At 39.5% G+C, this 22,385-nt stretch overlaps 1 protein-coding gene across 19 annotated transcripts in view; it reads right to left on the reverse strand.

Moving 5' to 3' along the window:
- Window positions 1-22,385, reverse strand: part of SYNE1 (spectrin repeat containing nuclear envelope protein 1) — a 453,644-nt gene that overhangs the window by 95,674 nt on the left and 335,585 nt on the right. For all 19 annotated transcript variants that reach the window (XM_029223419.1, XM_029223418.1, XM_029223413.1 and 16 more), the window contains 10 exons: window positions 22,060-22,233; window positions 20,905-21,036; window positions 20,134-20,330; window positions 18,703-18,835; window positions 18,146-18,328; window positions 16,606-16,755; window positions 15,822-15,998; window positions 15,227-15,382; window positions 4,194-4,349; window positions 902-1,072 (listed from right to left, as the gene is read on the reverse strand). In XM_029223419.1, coding sequence (XP_029079252.1) covers window positions 902-1,072; window positions 4,194-4,349; window positions 15,227-15,382; window positions 15,822-15,998; window positions 16,606-16,755; window positions 18,146-18,328; window positions 18,703-18,835; window positions 20,134-20,330; window positions 20,905-21,036; window positions 22,060-22,233 — 1,629 coding nt within the window. The remainder of the gene's footprint in view (window positions 1-901; window positions 1,073-4,193; window positions 4,350-15,226; window positions 15,383-15,821; window positions 15,999-16,605; window positions 16,756-18,145; window positions 18,329-18,702; window positions 18,836-20,133; window positions 20,331-20,904; window positions 21,037-22,059; window positions 22,234-22,385) is intronic.

Here is a 22,385-nt window from a genome sequence, read left to right on the forward strand (position 1 = left end):
CGCAGACACACACACACGCACGTGCACACACTCAAAAGAAGGAAACTGTATATGCTTATTTTATCCTTCCTCCCTCCTGCCTCACCCAAAAAAACGGCACTCCCTTCAGAGAGTATGCATATCGTGTCAGCAACATATAAACTTTGATTGCCAAGCCAGGGACGTGGACCGATGTAAGGAGGGACACGCGAGGCTGTCATCCCATCCCTTAGGGCCTGACTTGCCCATCCCATAGGCTGCGTTACTTAGCCAGGGAGAAAGGGCAATGGCAGGTGAGAGCGCCCAGGTGTGCAGGCGAGTGAGGGCAGTAGCTGATTGAGAGCAGTGACCTAAGAGAGGACAGTGTGCTGTTTAAGTCAAACAGTAGCAATGTCCTCCTGGATGAATACAGTGATGATGGACACACAGGAAACCAAGCAGTAAGTGCTAGAAAAGGAGGATTACGTGTACACACCATTGACATTCTGCTGAACGCAAAGAAAACAACTTAATGGTTTAAAATTTTATGACGTTCGCTATTTTTCTTTTTGTTTTCTTTTTAATCCTGTAGAATGTGTTTAGAAAAGCAGGATAAAAAAGAGAAAGGGAAGATATAAAAGGCAGCAATAATGGATCCAGGCGATTGATTTGCGTATAAAATCATTTTATAAAATACATTCATGGGGATATTTATATAATTAAAAAAATCATTTAGTTATATACCAGTTATTCCAGAATTTGGTATCCACGGGCAAATTTGGTTATGTAACAAATAAAGCAGGTAAAATTAATTTTAAATATTTTTAAAATAATTAAATGTAAACAATATACACCAATTATTCCAGGATGATGTTTGCATTTGCTCATTTTTTAAAAATTTTTCTCAAATTAAAAAGGATGTTAAAGGATGTTCGTCCCTTACCTGAAGATTGTCCACCTGAACCTGCACAGCTTCTAAAGATCCAGTCAGCAGACGGAATCGGGAGAGAGAGTATCTGGCCTCCATGAGGTAACTGTTTATCTCATCAAAGGCCACTTTGTGGCGGCTCCACTGGTCAAGCACAGACTTCAGCAGGATCTTTAACTGCCCAACCTTTTGAAAGAGACAGAGGCTTCGTATAATTGCATAATATTTTAAGTGATAATATATATAAATATATATTGCATTGATGGGAAAACTATTAACATTTAAGAACTTCATTGGATTTCAGGCATTATAAATAAACTCAAATTAAAAAAGAAAGATTTGAAAAGTAAAATGTAGCAATGTTGAAATTTAAGCCTTTCATACTTTTGATCACACAGTCTAAATTGAAACGCTTAAAAAGGTTATATATATATATATATATATATAACCTTTACCTATAGTATATATTATTTATATGTATTATAATATAAAAGTGATAAAAGGTCAGTATATTTAATACCACAGTTTAGGAAACATATTAAATGAGTGCTTTAAATGCATTAACCCACTTTATCCTCATAACAACCTTATGAGGTAGATGGGATCCTTATGCTCATCTTGTATTAAGGAAACTGAGGGACAAAGAAGTTACAAAAATCACCTGAGATCATACTGTTAGAGTGTGAAAGATCTAGATGTAAATCTAAGCAGACTGGTCCCAAGAAATGAAACCTATCTATCATCTGTCCATCTACTTACCTACCTATCTATATTTATCTATCTAACTATTTACCTATCGATCCATCCCAGGTATGTGCAAGCTCTCTCTCTCTCTCTCACACGCACACACACAAACACACCCTCAAATGAATATCTTAAGATAAAACATCCAAGAACATTCTTTCCTGTACTTATCTGGAACAGAAAAGGTTTTAGTTTGACCTGTATCATTTAGAAAGATATCTGCTTTGGACTCCCTGGATTTCACTCCTCATCTTGAATATGGAGTAAGTATGGCCATGATTAAGAAAAGAGATCATACAAATTAACTTGCACCTGAATTCTCTGCTCTTTTTCTTAGCATAACCAAAAAATGTTGAAACCAATCGAGGTACTATCACATGGGCCAAAGGCCTAAGAAAATGCTGCCGCAGAAACGAAGCAACACTCCCACGTACAGGCAGGTGCCAGGGCCTGCCCTAGGAAAGTCAGGAACAAGCATGAACGTAAAGCCAAGAGATCAATGAGAATTTCTAAATCGTCTATTTCTTCCTTGTAGTAGTTTTGTTTGTTTTTCATGAGAAGATGTTTCTGTGAAAGAACCACTCAATTTATTTAGATGGTAAATTGTTTCCAAAGAATTGTGAATGATTTATAAAAGTGCATAAAATAAAATGAACTAGATTTAAAATCGGGTTAAAGACAAGGTAATTAGAAAGCTGCCCTCGGAGACCATCACGTGGCCTGTGAGAGCGGTTTGCTGGACACCTTGGTCCCTGTCACTTAACCTGCTGGTGCCTCAGCCCTCACCTCTGGCAAGTGCGGGCAGGAACCACTGGCACAGGTGTGTGCAGAGCAGGGGTCGTTGTTACATGTATTCTTCTTACTGGGGATTCAACCCTCTATTCAGCACATAATGTCAAACGTCTTCACAGAGCTTACGTTTTAGTGAGAGAAGTTAAATAAACGAGCAGACCACATCATATGTTAGAAGTTGATAAATAGCACAGATAAAAGCAAAGCGGAGAAGAGAGTCAGGGCATGTAAGGGGAGGATGCAAAGGCTGTCATTTCAAACAAGGTGGTCAGGAAAGCCCTCCCTGAGACGGCGAATTTAAACAAGGGCTTTGAGGAGAGGGAGTGGCCATGTGGATATCAGGGAGAGGGGGCTCCGGGCACAGGGAAGAGCCGGGACAAAGTCCCCGAGTGTGGAGCACACCACTGGGTTCCAGACTAGGGGGACAGCAGAAGCACAAGAAACCTGTGGGCTAGCAGCGGGAGCCGCATGGTTTTGGCCTCATTCTGTTTTTCTTTGTTGTTTTTTGTTTGTTTGTTTTTGCGGTACGCGGGCCTCTCACTGTTGTGGCCTCTCCTGTTGCAGAGCACAGGCTCCGGACACGCAGGCTCAGCGGCCATGGCTCACGGGCCCAGCCGCTCCGCGACATGTGGGATCTTCCCGGACCGGGGCACGAACCCGTGTCCCCTGCATCGGCAGGCAGACTCTCAACCACTGCGCCACCGGGGAAGCCCTGGCCTCATTCTGAATGAGACAGGAAGATATTGCGGGGTTGTGAGCAGAGGACGGGTGTGATCTGACTTCCATTTTAACAGGACTTCTCTGGCATGGAGACTATTTAGGAGGCCATGAAAATAATCAAAGCAAGCAGTGACGGTGACTTAGACCTAGGTGCTAGCTGCACAGACGGGGGCAGAGCCTGGATTCTAGATCTATCCTGAAAATAGGGCTGACAAGATTGTGGATGGACCCTGTGTGGGTCTGAGGGAAAGAGAGTGAAGAATGACTCCATAGGTTTCAGCTCATGCAACTGGATGGGTAGAGTTGTCATGAACTGAGGTGGCAGAAAGTGTAGGTTTGTGGGGGAAGAATGGGAGCTGGGGGCTTCCCTGGTGGCGCAGTGGCTGAGAATCTGCATTGGACACGGGTTCGATCCCTGGTCTGGGAAGATCCCACATGCCGCGGAGCAACTGGGCCCGTGAGTCACAACTACGGAGCCTGCGCGTCTGGAGCCTGTGCTCCGCAACAAGAGAGGCTGCGACAGCGAGAGGCCCACGCACCGCGATGAAGAGTGGCCTCCGCTTGCAGCAACTAGAGAAAGCCTGTGCACAGAAACGAAGACCCAACACAGCAAAAATAAATAAATAAATACATTTTAAAAAAGAAAAAGAATGGGAGTTGGTTTGGGCAGGAAGTTTGAGATGTCTAATGGTCATGCAAGCGGAGATGTCTACAGAGGACTTCCCTCTGTGTCTGTCTCTGTCTATAGTTTAGGTGAGAAATCCAGTCTGAGGATACACATCTGATAACCATCTGTGCCTAGATGGTATCTATGGACATGGGAATGGATAAGATTATTAAAAAAGCCATGTTCATAGTAATGTTAATTATAGGAAACATCCGAAGCTAGGCTCTTTAAAAGAAGGTTAATAAAGTGGACTTAACACCACCAACAGATGCTGTGTAGATTCCGTGATTATTTACTTATTTTAGGAAAACCAAAACCCATGTCACATTTGGACATGAGATGGCAAGCACAGTCTTGGAGGCAGCTCTCCACAAGAAACGTTACCATGTGGTCTAAATTTGCCCAGGTGTGGTTGAGATCCTGAAGCGTGCTCATGACAGTGCCAGAGGCTTCTTCTTTCTTGTTCTGAATCAAAGCAAGTCCATTCTGCTCAATTTTCTCTACCTCTTTTTCTTTTGCTTTAATCAAATCTTCCAGATCCTGAAAGATGAAGAAACAGTCATTTTAAATTATTCTATTATGGAACTCTGGGGTACACTGAAATTGAGCCATTATAGTCTCACAGCCGAAAAATCTTTTATCAATCTGAAAAGCTTATCATTATCAGGAGAGGGTCTCCAGAGTGATACTTCTTACATTTAAATTTTTAAAATTCTCTTTTCATTCCACGAGAAATTAGCATAACAATAAAACCACGCGAAATTTAAATGGCACTAGATAATTTTTTTCAAGAAGCTACAAGGAAAGAAATATATGTTGTAAATGGTAACATGATTTATATTCTTACATTCATTTATCTTGCTGTTGGAAAAGTTACACAGTCCTAGCTCATGGGATGAAATGCAATAGAATGGTATTCTGGACTCCAGTATCTGAGATTTAGTTACATTTCTGTGACTGTCAAGCTGTGCCACTTTGCACAAGTGAGAAACTTCCACAGGGTCTCAGTTTCTTCAGATGAAAAATCTGAGTCTCTATTAACCTGTCTTTCTCCCTAAAATACTCTGATTCTAAGGGAGTATGAAAAGTTGTACAAGTTTCTTTTCATGAATCGAATGCTCATTTTCTTTAGAATTTGCATTTATAATGGTCAGGATGAAATGTTCGAAAAAGAAAATGAGGCAATACTCTGGAGATCATACTTAACCATAATCCTCACCTATATTTTAAAGCCATCTGAAACTTTGGAAAGCTCAGTGAGCCAGGCTGAGACTGCTATCAACATTTTATGGATGAACAGTGGGAGATTATGTCACGCAACCTGTCTCCAGTCACAAAAGGGCCAGAAGTAGAATCAGAATCCAAGACTTCTGAGCCCACTGACTCCCAGCCCAGTGCTGGAGGCAGATGGGAATTGCGGAGAAGAGGTAAATAAATCCATGTTGGGGTGATGTGAGAAGCTGTATACTGATCCTGGTTACAGGCTCATATTCAGAAGTACACCCCCAGAACTAGACATGCAGATTGTAGGCCTTGGAGGTTAGAGTGAAGAAAATGGCAAAATATTTTAAGTTTGGATAATGTCTCAATTCTGTGAAAAAGATTTCCAGCTCCCTGTCATGATCCACATATGGATAAGTCCCTTGGGCTTGGGTAGTGCTATGGATAGGATACGAGTGAGAAGTCCTGGTCTCTGCTGTTTTAGTTACAAATGTACCTCTTTTAATTTTTGCTTCGTGTGGTGCAATCTTTTAATCACTCCCTTCCTTATGTATAAAATAGGAATAATAATACATTTGCTTATCTCAAGGGGATAACATTAGATAAATAAATCTATGAAATCCCCTTTAAGCTGTTAAAAACTAGGCAAATGTAAGGGTTTATTTTATTCAGCCATTTGGTAATCTGCCCTGCTTCACTGCAAATTTATTTATTTTTCTCTCCTTAACTATTATGAAGCTATTTTTGTCTTGATGTATTAATTAGAAGTTCATGTAATTAGTAGCCTAAAGAGATCATTTTTGTTTTGAATAACTGTTCTTTCATTTTCACTTTATAATTTTGTCAGTATTTTGACAGCTCTGATAATTAACCTGAGAATAAATATAGTGATTACCAGTGTTACAGGTCCTTTATACAGTAAAGAAAACATAATGAACTTTACTATTTAAGGATTTTTCTCTCTGCTTCTCTAAAAGATTACATAACCATAAATAATCCTTCCAACATTGTCTTTAGTATGATCCTAAAATTCAACCACTGGAATTGAATTTATTCTCATTTATCCATAGATGTTAACTTTTTAAGTGAGCAATATTAAATGAATGACCCACTGCTTAGAAACACATCTCATAAGTGTCCTGCGTATTTATGTTGGCATAAAAGCAAAACCCAGGAGGGAAACGAGAATGAAATATATATTTTGTGCAAAACAAAGGTGTTTTCCTTTCCCTCCAATAATAATTAAAAGACGATTCTGTTTCTGATCAATGAAGGGAAAAGCCAAACCTAACATTTTTTTTGCAATAATAAATCATTCTTAACTTGGGTTAATTCATAAATATCAGTTTTTATGTTGGTTCAAATTCATAAATCACTTCTGAAAGAGTGGAAAATATCCAAGATTTTTAAAACAAAATAAAGCTTGAATGCAGTCACCAATGTAAGTCTGCTGGCTTGAATTCTACACTCTGGTCCAGAAGAACCATTTCTCAAAAATGACAATAAATTTTTATCAAGGTTTGTGATACTGCCAAATGGAACCTGACAGTTAGGCTACTGTGATTTATATGTGATGCCCCAAAATAACTATGTGGTCTACTTTCATTCTGTTCTTTGTTTCAAAAACAATGACTTTTCATTTGAAATCACAAATTGGCATTGGAGTTAAGTTCTTTCAACCATACTTGCAGCTGTTCCTCCTGACACTGCCTGGTGTGACCCTCTGGGGGGTTAAAGGTTTGGGTCTGAAAAGGAGTGAAACTTGGTCAAGTTTCTGCTACATTTTCCAGCTAGCAATCTCTCTCTCTGTGTTAAATAGAAGACATGTACATAAAAAGAAAATGGAAAATGGCAGAAGAAAGTATACATTAAAGAGAAGAAAAAATAGTAAGAAAGAGAAAAATAAAAGTAAAGAAGGCAGAAGAAAAATAAAGGAAAAGAAAAGTTAAATTAACCTATATTTCAGTCTTTTAATAGTCAAGTTTATTATTATAACAAGGAAGCACTAATCTTGCTAATGTTAATGCTGAAATTATGTTTTAATTTTAATGAAAACATTGTAACTTAGGAAGTCATCCTTTGAAGTAAAATTTTGAAATTCTGGTTTACTTGTACGTTTTAGAATTGACAGCCTACTACTTGAAACCATACTGGCTCCTGGAAGATTGGAAAGGCAATAAGACTAGCTGATGCATGTTTTTGGTCTTCCATCTTTTACACACCAATCTTCTGATGTGAAGTTTGTTTTTTTTTTTAATTTCAAGGTAGTTCCCTGTATGATAGTTTTCTTTACCATTTTCATGCACCCTCGAAATTGCAATCCATGACCTTGTCAGCCCAGCACAAGAGCATGTGCTCTTCCTTTTTGAACCAAAAAGCTTTGACTGAGAGCTTAAATATACATCTCTTTACATACGCCCCCAAAGAAAAACTGCTGGTTGGAAGGAAGATCATTACCAAAGGCCATTCTTTTTGAAAGCTGAAATATAAAAACTATCACAGCTAATCTGTAACACACTACAAATTATTGAATTATTTAAAAAAAAATTAGAGCATTCGCTGTAACAGCTTACATTTCTTTTGTATAAACAAGAATCCCTGAGGAAATATTAAGTGGTCCTAAGTCACTGGAAAACATTTAGAGTCTGCCCACTCCACACCAAGACCCTTATCACCAACAGGAGAAGAAGCAGGCGCGGTCTTCCCAATGGGACACAGTAGGAGGTAACACTGTCCGCTGGGAAGCACTGGCTCATTGGAGTTGAACCGGAATCCAATCAAGCCTCTAGTGCTGACTTCCATTTACCGGAAATACAGGGGAGAGGAGAGCATCTCAAGTGACTACACAAGCTAATCAATCCTGAACCTGAGTCCAGTCTACAGTTTTTGCAACAAGTTAATAGTGTCAAAAAATAACTTAAAGAGACTTAAAAGATCTAAGAAGAAATGAAGGATGTGGACACTGTGACATCTTTGTTTAAATAAATTAACTTAAAAAAAGATATTTTAAAGACAATTGAGGAAATAGTGTTATGAGTTGGGCATTAAATAGTATAGGGGTTACTGTGAATTTTTTTGTGGTGATAATGATATTATGGTTATATAAGAAAAAGGTCCATTTCTTTTAGAGAGGCATACTGTAGCATGCAGGAATAAAATGACACGATGTCTGGGGAGGCGGAGTCAAGACGGCAGCGTGGGAAGATGCCGAGTTAGCATCTCGCCATAATTAGGATGCCTGCCGGCCGCTGGTGGGGGACCCTGACGCCCAAGGAGACGGGAGGAACCCCCAAGTGAACTGGTACGACGTGGGGGACTGAGGTGGGAGGAGAAGTGGAGGCCAGACAGGATGGGCACCCCTGAGGCCAGGGAGATAAGGAGAGGCAGGTGGGAGGAGCCATCCGGGAGGAGCTGAAGAGGAGTGGAGAGGTTGATTGCCCCACCCACTCGGGTCCAGGGAGCCTGCTGAGCTCCCAGGCTGGTCCCCTGCTCTACAGGGCCTCCTCCTCCCCACGGCCACATTACTCCTGGGGGCACAGGAAGGAGGCTGAGGAGAGGCAGGTGGGAGGGGCCCTCCAGGAGGAGCAGGAGAGGAGTGGAGGGCGTTTTCCCTGCCCACTCAGGCCCGGGAGCCCCACTGAGCACCCAGGTGAGGTCCCCCTACCCTCTGAGACCAGGGGTGGTGGGGCACGCCTGGGCCCCTTCTGTTTCTTGAGCCTAAGCCCCACCCCCTACAGCACCCAGGGCCTTTTCCAGCCCTGTGGGTCCTGAGCATTGGCCTCACCCACCACCCAAACCTTGCCCTTGTTTAGGCCCCACCCTCCACAGCCAAGGCCTTTCACCCCCTTTTTTTTACTTTCTTTTCTTTTCTTCTTTCTTTCTTTTTTTTTCTTTTTCTGCCACGCCATGCAGATTGGGGGATCTTGGTTCATGAGCCGGCGGTTGGGCAAAGCTCCTGCGGTGGGATCTCTGAGTCCGAAGCACTGGACTAACAGAGAACCTCAGACCCCAGGGAATATTCATTGGAGTGAGGTCTCACAGAGTTCCTCATCTCAGCACCAAAACCCTGCTCTACCCAACAGCCTACAAACTCCAGTGTTGGAAGCCTCAGGGCAAACAACCACTAAAGACAGGAACACAGTCCCACCCATAAAAAAAATTTAAAAATGAGACAGCAAAAACATATGTCACAGATGAAGGAGCAAGGTAAAAACCTATAAATAAATGAAGAGCAAATAAATGAAGAGGAAATAGGCAATCTACCTGAAAAAGAATTCAGAGTAATGATAGTAAAGATGATCCAGAATCTCAGAAATAGAATGAAGGTGCACAATTGAGAAAATAAATGTTTAACAAATATCTAGAAGAACTAAAGGACAAACCAACAGAAATGAACAACCCAATAACTGAAATGAAAAATACACTAGAAGGTTACCAGTAACAGAATAACTGAGGCAGAAGAACAAATAAGTGAGCTGTGAGACAAAATGGTGGAAATAACTGCCAAGGAGCAGAATAGAGAAAAAAGAATGAAAAGAATTGAAGACAATTTCAGAGACCCTCTGGGACAACACTAAATGCACCAACATTCAAATTATAGGGGTCCCAGCAGAAGAAGAGAGAAAGAAAGGGTCTGAGAAAATATCTGAAGAGATTATAGATGAAAACTTCCGTAACATGGAAAAGGAAATAGTCACCCAGTCCAGGAAGCACAGACAGTCCCATACAGAATAAACCCTAGGAAAAACACACCAAGACACATATTAACCAAACTAACAAAAATTAAATTCAAGAAAAAAATATTAAAAGCAGCAAGGGAAAAAACAAAAAATAACATGCAAAGGAATCCTCATAAGTTTATCAGCTGATTTTTCAGCAAAAACTCTGCAGGCCAGAAGGGAGTGGCAGAATACATAAAGTGATGAAAGAGGAAAATCTACAACCAAGATTACTCTATCCAGCAAGGATTTCATTCAGATTTGATGGAGAAATCAAAAGCTTTTCAGACAAGCAAAAGCTAAGAGAATTCAGCACCACCAAACCAGCTTTACAACAAATGCTAAAGGAACTTCTCTAGGTGGGAAACACAAGAGAAGAAAAAGACTCACAAAAACAAACCCAAAACAATTAAGAAAATGGTAATAGGAACATACATATCAATAATAACCTTGGGGCTTCCCTGGTGGCACAGTGGTTGAGAGTCCGCCTGCCGATGCAGGGGATGCGGGTTCGTGCCCTGGTCTGGGAAGATCCCACATGCCGCGGAGCGGCTGGGCCCGTGAGCCATGGCCGCTGAGCCTGCGCATCCAGAGCCTGTGCTCCGCAAAGGGGAGAGGCCACAACAGTGAGAGGCCCGCATACCGCAAAAATAAATAAATAAATAAAAATAATAACCTTGAATGTAAATGGATTAAATGCCCCAACCAAAAGACATAAAAAAAAGGCCTGAAAGGATACAAAAACAAGACCCATATATATGCTGTCTACAAGATACCCATGTCAGACCTAGGGACACATACAGACCAAAAGTGAAAGGATGGAAAAAAGATATTCCATGGAAATGGAATATCAAAAGCAAGCTGGAGTAGCAACACTCATATCAGATAAACTAGACTTTAAAATAAAGACTGTTACAAGAGATAAGGAGGGACACTACATAATGATCAAAGGATCAATCCAAGAAGATATAACAATTATAAATGTTTATGTACCCAACATAGGAGCACCTCAATACATAAGGCAAATGCTAACAACCATGAAAGGAGAAATCAACAGTAACACAATAAGAGTAGGCGACTTTAACACCCCACTTACACCAATGGACAGATCATCCAAACAGAAAATAAATAAGGAAACACAAGCTTTAAATAACACAACAGACCAGATAGATTTAATTGATATTTATAGAACAATCCACCCAAAAGTGGCAGAATACACTTTCTTCTCAAGTTCACATGGAACATTCTCCAGGACAGATCACATCTTGGGTCACAAATCAAGCCTCAGAAAATTTAAGAAAATTGAAATTGTATCAAGCATCTTTTCTGACCACAATGCTATGAGACTGGAAATCAATTACAGGAAAAAACTGTGAAAAACACAAATACATGGAGGCTAAACAGTGTGCTATTAAATAACCAAGAGATCACTGAAGAAATCAAAGATGAAATCAAAAAATACCTAGAGACAAATGACAATGAAAACATGATGACCCAAAACCTATAGGATGCAGAAAAGCAGTTCTAAGAGGGAAGTTTAATAGGAATTCAATCTCACCTCAAGAAACAAGAAAAATATCAAATAAACAATCTAACCCTACATTTAAAACAAATAGAGAAAGAAGAACAAAGAAAACCCAAAGTCAAGAGAAGGAAAGAAATCATAAAGATCAGAGCAGAAATAAATGAAATTGAAATGAGGAAAACAGTAGCAAAGATCAATAAAACTAAAATCTGGTTCTTTGAGAAGATAAACAAAATTGATAAACCCTTAGCCAGACTCATCAAGAAAAAAAGGGAGAGGATGAAAATCAATAAAATTAGAAATGAAAAAGGAGAAATCACAACCAACACTGCAGAAATACAAAGGATTATAAGAGACTACTACAAACAACTATATGCCAATAAAATGCACAACCATGAAGAAATGGACAAATTCTTGGAAAGGTACAATTTTCCAAGACTGAACAAGGAAGAATTAGAAAATATAAACAGACCTATCACAAGCAATGAAATTGAAAGTGCAATTAAAAATCTTCCAACAAACAAAAGTCCAGGACCAGATGGCTTCACAGGCAAATTCTATCAAACATTCAGAGAAGAGCTAACACTGATTCTTTTCAAACTCTTCCAAAAAGTTGCAGAGGGAGAAACACTCCCAAATTCATTCTACAAGGCCACCATCACCCTGATACCAAAACCAGAAAAATATATCACAAAAAAAGAAAATTATAGACCAATATCACTGATGAACATAGATGCAAAAATCCTGAACAAAATACTAGCAAACAGAATCCAACAGCACATTAAAAGGATCATACACCATGATCAAGTGGGATTTATCCCAGGGATTCAAGGATTCTTCAATATATGCAAATCAATCAATGTGATACACCACATTAACAAATTAAGGAATAAAAACCATATGATCATCTCAATAGATGCAGAAAAAGCGTCTGACAAAATTCAATACCTATTTATGATAAAGACTCTCCAGAAAATGGGTATAGAGAGAACCTACCTCAACATAATAAAGGTCATATATGACAAACCCACAGCAAGCATCATTCTCAATGGTGAAAAACTGAAGGCATTTCTACTAAGATCAGAAACAAGACAAGGATGTCCACTCTCGCCACTCCTATTCAACATAGTTTTGGAAGTCCTAGCCATGGCAATCAGAGAAGAAAAAGAAATAAATGGAATACAAATTGGAAAAAAAGAAGTAAAACTGTCACTCTTTCCAGATGACATGATACTATACATAGAAGATCCTAAAGATGCCACCAGAAAACTACTAGAACTAATCAATGAATTTGGTAACGTTGCAGGATACAAAATTAATGCACAGAAATCTCTGGCATTCATATACACCAACAACGAAAAATCAGAAAGAGAAATTAAGGAAATGCTCTCATTTACTATTGCAACAAAAATATGAATACAACACCTAGGAATAAACCTGCCTAAGGAGGCAAAACACTTGTACTCAGAAAACTATAAAACACTAATGAAAGAAATCAGAGATGACATAAACAGATGGAGAAGTATACCATGTTCTTCGATTGGAAGAATCAATATTGTGAAAATGACTATACTAACCAAAGCAATCTACAGATTCAGTGCAATCCCTATCAAACTACATATGGCATTCTTCACAGAATTAGAACAAAAAATTTTACAACTAGTATGGAAACACAAAAGACCCCAAATAGCCAAAGCAATCTTGAGAAAGAAAAACAGAGTTGGAGGAATCAGGCTCCCTGACTTCAAACTATACCACAAAACTACAGTAATCAAGACAGTATGGTACTGGCACAAAAACAGAAATATAGATCAATGGTACAGGATAGAATGCCCAGAGATAAACCCACGCACATATGGGCACCTAATTTATGACAAAGGAGGCAAGAACATACAATGGAGAAAAGACAGCCTCTTCAATAAGTGGTTCTCCGAAAACTGGACAGCTACATGTAAAAGAATGAAAATAGGACACTACCTAACACCACACACAAAAATAAACTCCAAAAGGATTAAAGACTTAAACGTAAGTCCAGACACTACAAAACTCTTAGAGGAAAACATAGGAAAAACACTCTTTGACATAAACCACAGCAAGATCTTTTTTGACCCACCTCCTAGAGAAATGGAAATAAAAACAAAAATAAACAAATGGGACATAATTAAACTTAAAAGCTTTTGCACAGCAAAGAAAACCATAAACAAGACAAAAAGACAACCCTCAGAATGGGAGAAAATATTTGCAAATGAAACAACAGACAAAGGATTAACCTCCAAAATACACAAATAGCTCATGGAGCTATCATATAAAAAGAAAACTCCAGTTAAAAAATGGGCAGAAGACCTAAATAGACATTTCCCCAAAGAAGACATACAGATGGCCAAGAGGCACATGAGAATATGCTCAACATCACTAATCATTAGAGAAATGCAAATCCAAACTACGATGAGGTATCACCTCACACCAGTCAGAATGGCCATTATCAAATAATCTAGAAACAATAAATGCTGGAAAGGGTGTGGTGGAAAGGGAAACCTCCTGCACTGTTGGTGGGAATGTAAATTGATACAACCACTATGGAAAACAGTACGGAGTTTCCTTAAAAAACTAAAAATAGAACTACCATACAATGCAGCAATCCCACTACTGGGCATATACCCTGAGAAAACCATAATTCAAAAAGTGTCATGTACCACAATGTTCATTGCAGCACTATTTACAATAGGCAGGACGTGGAAGCAACCTAAGTGTCCATCAACAGATGAACGGATAAAGAAGATGTGGCACATATATACAATGGAATATTACTCAGCCATAAATTGAGTTATTTGTAGTGAGGTGGATGGACCTAGAAGTAAGTCAGAAAGAGAAAAACAAATACCATATGCTAACGCATATATATGGAATCTAAAAAAAAAAAAGGTACTGATGAACCTAGTTGCACAGCAGGAATAAAGAGGGAGACATCGAGAATGGACTTGAGGACACGGGGTGGGAGGGGCAATCTGGGGCGAAGTGAGAGTAGCATCGACATATATACACTACCGAATGTAAAATAGCTAGTGGGAAGCAGCTGCATAGCACAGGGAGATCAGCTCGGTGCTTTGTGTCCACCTAGAGGGGTGGGATAGGGAGGGTGGGAGGGAGGCTGAAGAGGGAGGGGATATGGGGACATATATATGCATATGGCTGATTCACTTTGCTGTACAACAGACACTAACACAGTATCGTGAAGGAATTATACTCCAGTAAAGATCTATTTAAAAACAACAACAACAACAAACACAGTATGGTACTGGCATAATGACAGACATATAGATCAATGGAATGGAACTTAGCTTCCAGAAATAAACTCATGCATTTACAGCCAATTAAAAAAGAAAATGACATGATGTCTGGGATTCACTGTAAAATCTTTACAAAGAAAAGAAATAATGCAGGCAAGTATGTCAAAATCTTGATAATTATTAAATCTGATGATCAGTATAGAAGGATTCTCTACGTACAAGTGTATCTGAAAACTCATAAATTCAAATTTATAAAAACAGGTGAGGGCTTCCCTGGTGGCGCAATGGTTGAGAGTCTGCCTGCCAATGCAGGGGACACGGGTTCATGCCCCGGTCTGGGAAGATCCCACATGCCGTGGAGCGGCTAGTCCCGTGAGCCATGGCCGCTGCGCCTGCGTGTCCGGAGCCTGTGCTCCGCAACGGGAGAGGCCACAACAGTGAGAGGCCCACGTACTACACACACACACAAAAAACCAAAAAACAAACAAAAAAAGGTGAAAAAAACCTAACAGTTAGAAAAACTCTATAAATCACATAATCAGAGAAATTTGTTACCAAATGCAGCATTTTTCCATACTGAATCCTCAATTCTCAGGACCCACAAATTTCTTCGGTGTACACAATGAAATTGTGTAGCGGCACCTGTCAGCCACCTGGACCAGTTACCTGACAGTCTTTCAGCGCGTTCTGAACCGAAGCCTGATCTCCAATTCGCTCTTGTTGCTTTAGTCTCTTTTCCTGGGTTTCAAACCAAGTTTTCAGACATTGTACGTTATTTTCATATTCTGACCAAGATTCCAATAAGCCTTCCAACAGCTGAATCTGAACAAACATAATGAAATGAAATTTGCAATTTTATTTTAGAATCAAATTACTGGCAGGTCACTATTTCCTCCAGATTAAGAATTCTTAAAAGACAGTCCACTGTATATATGATTAAAAATGAATGTTAAAAAGTATAAATCAATGACCATTACTGGTAAACGAGTAAAGAACTTAAGTCAACTTGAGGCAAAGGAAAAAGACATTAAGAGGCATCTTTAATAAAGTAAAACAATATGAAATATTCAAAGAGCAGTGGGTACATAGACAAAATAATGAACAGGGCTGAAGAACTGTTAGAGCCTTCAGGGGCCAGCGTCTTCGGAAGCAGTTGTGTGCCCAGTGTAGCCATACTATCCGTGGGATGAGTTTTCTTTACAGAGTGTACCTGTTCCTGGCGTTTTCATGAACCATGGACAGCAGAGAGCACTTGGCTCACCTTCTCAGTGACGAGACCCTGCAGGATTTGCCAGCTTTTATTCATTGCTCCAAGTTGCTCAGCAAAATCAGTCTTATCGCTGCGTTTACTTTCCACGTCCTGACTACTGATCTGTAGCACAGACTGGTTCACAAAATCGACAGTCAGCTGTTTACAGTTAATGTCGATCTTAAAACCCTAAAAAGGGAAAGGCGAAAACAAGAAAACAAGCTTATATGTATAAATGTCTTATATTTTACCAGGAGTTGGAAAGCCTTAAGTAACCTTAAGATTAATATTATCACTTGTGTGATTGAGTCCAAATGGCACAATCGGTATGTATTAACATAACCCATTATCTTCAGAAGTTGAATATATATAATATATCAATATACTGAATATAAATTGAATTTATACATTTTGAATGTATAAATATATTGAATTTGAGCTTGTAAAGATTTGAATTTATAGATATATTGAATATACATTTTTTTTTAGGTAGGAAAGTAGAACTGGGCAAATTATATAATCTCACTATAAAATATTTACAAATTATAGTATTTAGTTTTATGATTTCTTAAAATGACACAGAATCTTATTCAAAATTATTCCTAATACTGGACAACTTTCCTACGCCTATAACTAGGGAAGCAGTTTTCTTACTATAGTAGACCTACCCGGTCACTATATATGAAACATATACTTTCAGACCTGATTTCCATAACTTGTGTTTTTGAGTTTCTTCAAATAAAACAGTCCTAAAGTATGCAAAGCTAAAAACAAACAAACAAAAATGTTTAATTACCTTATATTTCTGAAGGTATTCATGAATTGCCTTGTAACCGATGGAGTTTTTAATACTCTCTTCATCCATTTGAATAACATTTTCCATGAGAGAAATCCAAGCCATGACTTCAGAAATGGCACGGCGAGAAGGCAGCTTATCCATTTGCAGCTGCCCATGTCAGATAGAAGAAGTCGCAAGTGTTAAAATTCAAACTCAATTCCTGTTAACCTAAAACTCTATTAATTCCTACTAAAGTACCAACAGAGATAACACTTCTTAATGACATTTTTGGATATTAACCTTGTTAGAAGCTTGAAATTAAACATCAGGCAAACACTGAACAATAATAGTCCTCTTATGTTCACTTGACATCGAATACTATAAACATTGCATAAACACTACCTAATTAATCAAAACACCAGCAGGACGAAAATATTATTCTTATTTTATAGCTAGTTTTATGAGTATAAAAAAGACGTAACTACAAAACATTCAACAGATGTATTTTATTAATTGTCTTGTAAAATCTCTATTATGACTCAGGAATGTTACCACCACACTACAGACTATCATTTTCTAGATTTTTGGCGCTCTCATGTTTATTCCAAAGAGCATAGCCAATTTCCTCAGTCTTTCACTAAAACATACTTAGAATCCTGAATCTTCCTTAACATATCATACATTTATGCAAATGCTTGTAATGACTGAGAGGAACAAAAGCAATCATTTAAAATATTTATGGACTGCTATGTGGGCAGAAAGAGATACAAGTTAATGTGAGATGTTTCCTGCCCTCTAGAAATGTACAGCTGCTGATTAGAAGGGATAAGACATTTATATGAAACACATCTTTACACCTTGTACACAGTGATGAATGCCTAAGAGAGATAGAGATAAAATATCTGGGAGTTCAGGGGAGAGAAGCATAATTTCCAGATAAGAGAGCTACTTACTTCTCTTCCCCTAATTGTTGAATGTCAGCTCTATTGTAGGTAAGGTTATAGGTCTTTTACATATATTATTATTATTAAATCTTCATAACTACCCGCTTTATGAGACAGGTATAGTTACCCATATTTTATTTATGAGAAAACAAAGAATTTAAACATGGACAGACAAGGATTCTAAAACACACACACACACATGATAAAGAAGCCCTCGGAAGACAGGGAATTTATAGATAGGGCATTTGTAGAACCGTTCACTATTTTTTTTTTTTAATTAGAGTATAGTTGATTTACAATGTTGTGTTACTTTCTGTTGAACAGCAAAGTGACTCAGTTGTACATATACACATATCCACTCTGTTTTAGATTCTTTTCCCATATAGGTCACTACAGAGTACTGAGTAGAGTTTCCTGTGCTATACAGTAGGTCCTCATTAGTTATCTATTTTATATATGATAGTGTTAATATGCAATACAATGGAAGACATAAAAGGCGAGACGTCCAAGACAAAGCTGATTTAAGTTTGTGAGCAAAAGCAGGTCAATGTACTTTTCCATCTAATACTGCTTACACCAATTATGACCAATTAATCCGATGATTGTTTCTGTACCTGGTGGAGCTTTTCCTGTACGGCTGGAATATTTGTCAGCAGGTCAGTCCACTGGCCATCAATGTGTGACAGCTCAGAACGCAGGGCAGCTGTGTCCACTTTCTTTAGTCTAAGAAGCTGATTTCCAGTGCTCAGAACAGACGATTTCAAGGTAGATTTGGCATCCACCTCTTTGGAAAACTCCTAAAAGAAGCAGCAATGTTCAAATCAGGATTGAGTAGCCAGACCCTTCATTTAAGAAAGCAGACTACTTTATTACATAAACAAGTTTTCTTTACATCTTGAAGGGGAGTGGTGATATTAAACACTCTGGAGGAAAACAAAAGCAACGCACCCTTGCCCCAAATGAAGGCCAACATTACTTAAACACTGCTTTAAAGAGGCAATGTTGAACCCTACTATTTTGCATAATTATTGAACACACAGAGTGAACACTGACAAATTCTCTATAGCTTGATTTCCTAAGTACATCCATTGACAACTGATGCCCTTTTCACCTGTAAGTCAGGCCTGAAAACAATAAAACTGAATCAAATGCTTTAGATTCTTGAGCTTACCAGAAAAGCGTTCAGATGATCACGGACCATTTCCAGTTCTTGAGGAACTGTCACAGATTGTTGAGTCCAAAATTCTAGCCTGTCTTTTGCAGACTGTAACCAGTGGATGAGATCTGCAGATTCACTTTGATATCTGTAAGGACAGTAATAAGCCTATTAAGTAAACATCCAATTCTGACTTTGTGCTAACCTGTGTTAGTCACCAATGCTAATTTTAAAAGGAGACACAGGGCTTCCCTGGTGGCGCAGTGGTTGAGAGCCCGCCTGCCGATGCAGGGGACACGGGTTCGTGCCCCGGTCCGGGAAGATCCCACATGCCGCGGAGCAGCTGGGCCCGTGAGCCATGGCCGCTGAGCCTGCGCATCCGGAGCCTGTGCTCCGCAACGGGAGAGGCCACAGCAGTGAGAGGCCCGCGTACCGCAAAAAAAAAAAAAAAGGAGACACAACAGATTTGGGAGAATAATGCCCTGGGTTGACACTCTCAAATTCCCTTCTCTTAATATTCATACCTTAAGCAAGTCAGTCTCTCTGAGTTTCAGCTTTCCCATCTCTAAGTTGCAAATAAAAATATCTTTCTCCTACTCCTTCACATGGAGGCTATTTAGAAAATATTTCATGATTGGGCTTCCCAGGCGGCACAGTGGTTAAGAATCTGCTTGTCAATGCAGGGGACATGGGTTCGAGCCCTAGTCCGGGAAGATCCCACGTGCTGCGGAGCAACTAAGCTTGTGTGCCACAACTACTGAGCCTGTGCTCTAGAGCCTGCGAGCCACAACTACTGAGCTCACGTGCCACAATTACTGAAGCCTGTGCACCCTAGAGCCCATGTTCTGCAACAAGGGAAGCCACCGCAGTGAGAAGCCTGCACACCACAATGAAGAGTAGTCCCCGCTCACCACAATTAGAGAAAGCCCGCGCACAGCAACAAAGACCCAATGCAGCCAAAAATAAAGAAACAAAATAAAATAAATAAATAAATTTAAAAAAAAATTATTACATGATTGTTATTCAAAGTTCTTAGAAATAAAGGTGGCATAAAAATAAGGATTTCACTATGTAAAATCACCCCCCGCCACCTCTCTTGAATACCTCCCATTGCCCTCAAGAAAACCTTTACCTTCTCAAAACAAACTTTCTCTTCTTTCTCTCCTTCTAAGATTTACTTGACCACCCATGTACAGTCAGTAGGCAGGGGAGACAACAGCTCAAAGGTAAGAGGTATTGCATAATGCCTGCCTCCCCGCCACATTTTTGAGTACATGTTTATACAATTATACAAGGTCCAACTGGAAGGTTTGTGCTTGTCTTTATTTTCCAAACTCTGTGATAAGTTCCTAGAGGGACCACATCTTTGTCAACTCAGGTACCCAACAGCCTTATAAATACCCTGCAGCACTAATGTAAAAATCTGCAAAAGAGTCACTGTATTACCTGGTCCAGTGTTTCAATATTGTTTCCAATCTGTGAAGTTCCTTAGACACTTTGTTGGTGTCATTTAACCAGTGTTCTCCAAGTTGATTTAGCTGGCTTTCTAGATCTGAGCAGCTAACAGATATCAGAAGTCGTTTCCCATCATCTAGTACCTGATATAATTTGGGCTGGTATTCATTAAGGCTGGATTTCAAATGCTAAAATGATTGAAAATACTGGGTCAAAAGTTGAGATAATGCAATTTTTCTCCCCTAAAGATGATAAGTTCTCCATAATGTTCCCATTACCTTTTAGTCAAATTTCAACTATTGGCACCCAAGTTTCATTAGAAGCTTTGAGACTTTTCATCTATATCTAAGAATATAACTTTAGGTGCACTTAAAACCGTCAAAGTGTAATTATTTCAAGAATAGTGTGACGCCAACACAAAATAATGCCTGGTGGAGGCTAAGTTTTCAAAAAGAGCTCTCTCAAAAATAAGAAAAAAAAAGGCTTTTTAGTGCTCTATTAAAAAACAACAAACTGTAATTATTTCAGGATAGTATGACTTCAGCATAAGAAGCAGAAAACGCTTGGTGGAGGCTAAATTTTCAAAAGGGGCTTTCATTAAAAAAAAAGAAAGACCTTTCTATGTTATATCACGAAACAAATACTGAAAGTACTTAATAAAATATTAGATTGCAAGTTTGTTTAGATGCTGTTAAAACCATGGGAAAGCTTCCAAAGGAACTGTGGCAACTTTTTACACCAAGTTGTCATTTAGACGCTGACCTGGTAGAGTGTTATCCGGTCGATAAGCCTGTCTTCGCTCTCCTCCACCAAACCCACAGTCGGGATGCTGGTCTCCACCACCTCCAGCTGCCTGCTAAGCTCCCGCTGGTTCTCATCCAGATGGGACCATGTCTAGAAACACAGCATCAGTCTGTGAGCTAAACATCCTCATTAAGGAAGAGTAGTCCTCTTCGTGTGCAAATATGCACCTGACAGTCTCTTTAAAGACACGTCGGAGATGCCTGCGTTGGGAGTTTGCTTTGGCAAGAGAAAGACAGCTTTGAAGCAAGTCATCAGATGGTGACCTCGAAAAGCACTGTGAACGGGCTTTCACTTCTGCAACTAACTAGCTGTATGACCGGGGCAAGTTACTACGCTTCTCTGACCTCCCTCATTTTCAACATTAAAAAAAAATGGGGATAATAATATCTTGTCCATTGTGAGGATTATAGAGAATAACGTATGCAGCACACCTGGAACACAGCAGGCAGCTGAAATTCACAGTCTCATCCTTTACCGCAGTGAAAGGGACGGGTGTGTTTACTTTCCAAAGTAAGTGAACTAAATACATTACATTTGCAAATTTAAAAAACCCACACAGACATTTAAGAAATATGAATATATAGTATAGACATTCTACTAAGGAGAAATACCAAATCACTTATCCTAAGATTATAATTTTTAGGGAATTCCCTGGTGGACCAGTGGCTAGGACTCTGTGCTTCCACTGCAGGGGGCACGGGTTCAATCCCTGGTCGGGGAACTAAGATCCCACAAGCTGCACAGCGTGGCCAAAAAAAAATAAAATTGTGATTTTTATTCTATTTAAAATCGGAAAATCTTTTTTTAATCATGTGAAGTCTTTTTCAATAATGTATAGCAAAAGTCAGCAGTCTTTCAGTCCAACTAACGAGATCCCAAATATCGTCATGCCCAGTCTGAAACTGGTATTCATCTAGCTGAACTCACAGTAAGGCACAGGCTTTACCTAAACGTGGACAGGAAACACCAGGGGCACAGGCAACACGTGATGCTGACTCTGAGACACCTCTGAGGTCATAGGAGGCAAATCGCAGGAACGAAGGTGTCTTGCCTGAGGGGTCTGCTGTGCAGTAGGGAGTGTGCTGTAGGGGTGGGGCGGCATCAGGGGCTCACCTCGAGAATGTACTCCAACTCCACACCCCTCTTGTGAGCCCCTTTGAGCACAGCCGAAGCCTGCTCCATCAGGTCTGTGTGGAACTGAGTTTCCCGTAAGACCGCAAAGCTGATAACCTTCCTGAAGAGTGTTTCAGTCAAGATCATATGAGATTCCAGGCCCTGAAAGTACTCCTGCAATTTTTCAGATAGAAAGAGGTCAGCAACTCATTCATTTACTACCTTACAATAAAAATTGCTTCAAACCTGGAAGCTGATGGAACTTGGCTAATATATGGGTGATAGTGGTCCTCCCCTGCTGGCCTCCACTTACCTAGGCACTCACC

The sequence above is a fragment of the Monodon monoceros genome, unplaced genomic scaffold, assembly GCF_005190385.1.
Source record: "Monodon monoceros isolate NGI ecotype Baffin Bay Population unplaced genomic scaffold, NGI_Narwhal_1 Super_Scaffold_15, whole genome shotgun sequence".
NCBI lineage: Eukaryota > Metazoa > Chordata > Mammalia > Artiodactyla > Monodontidae > Monodon > Monodon monoceros.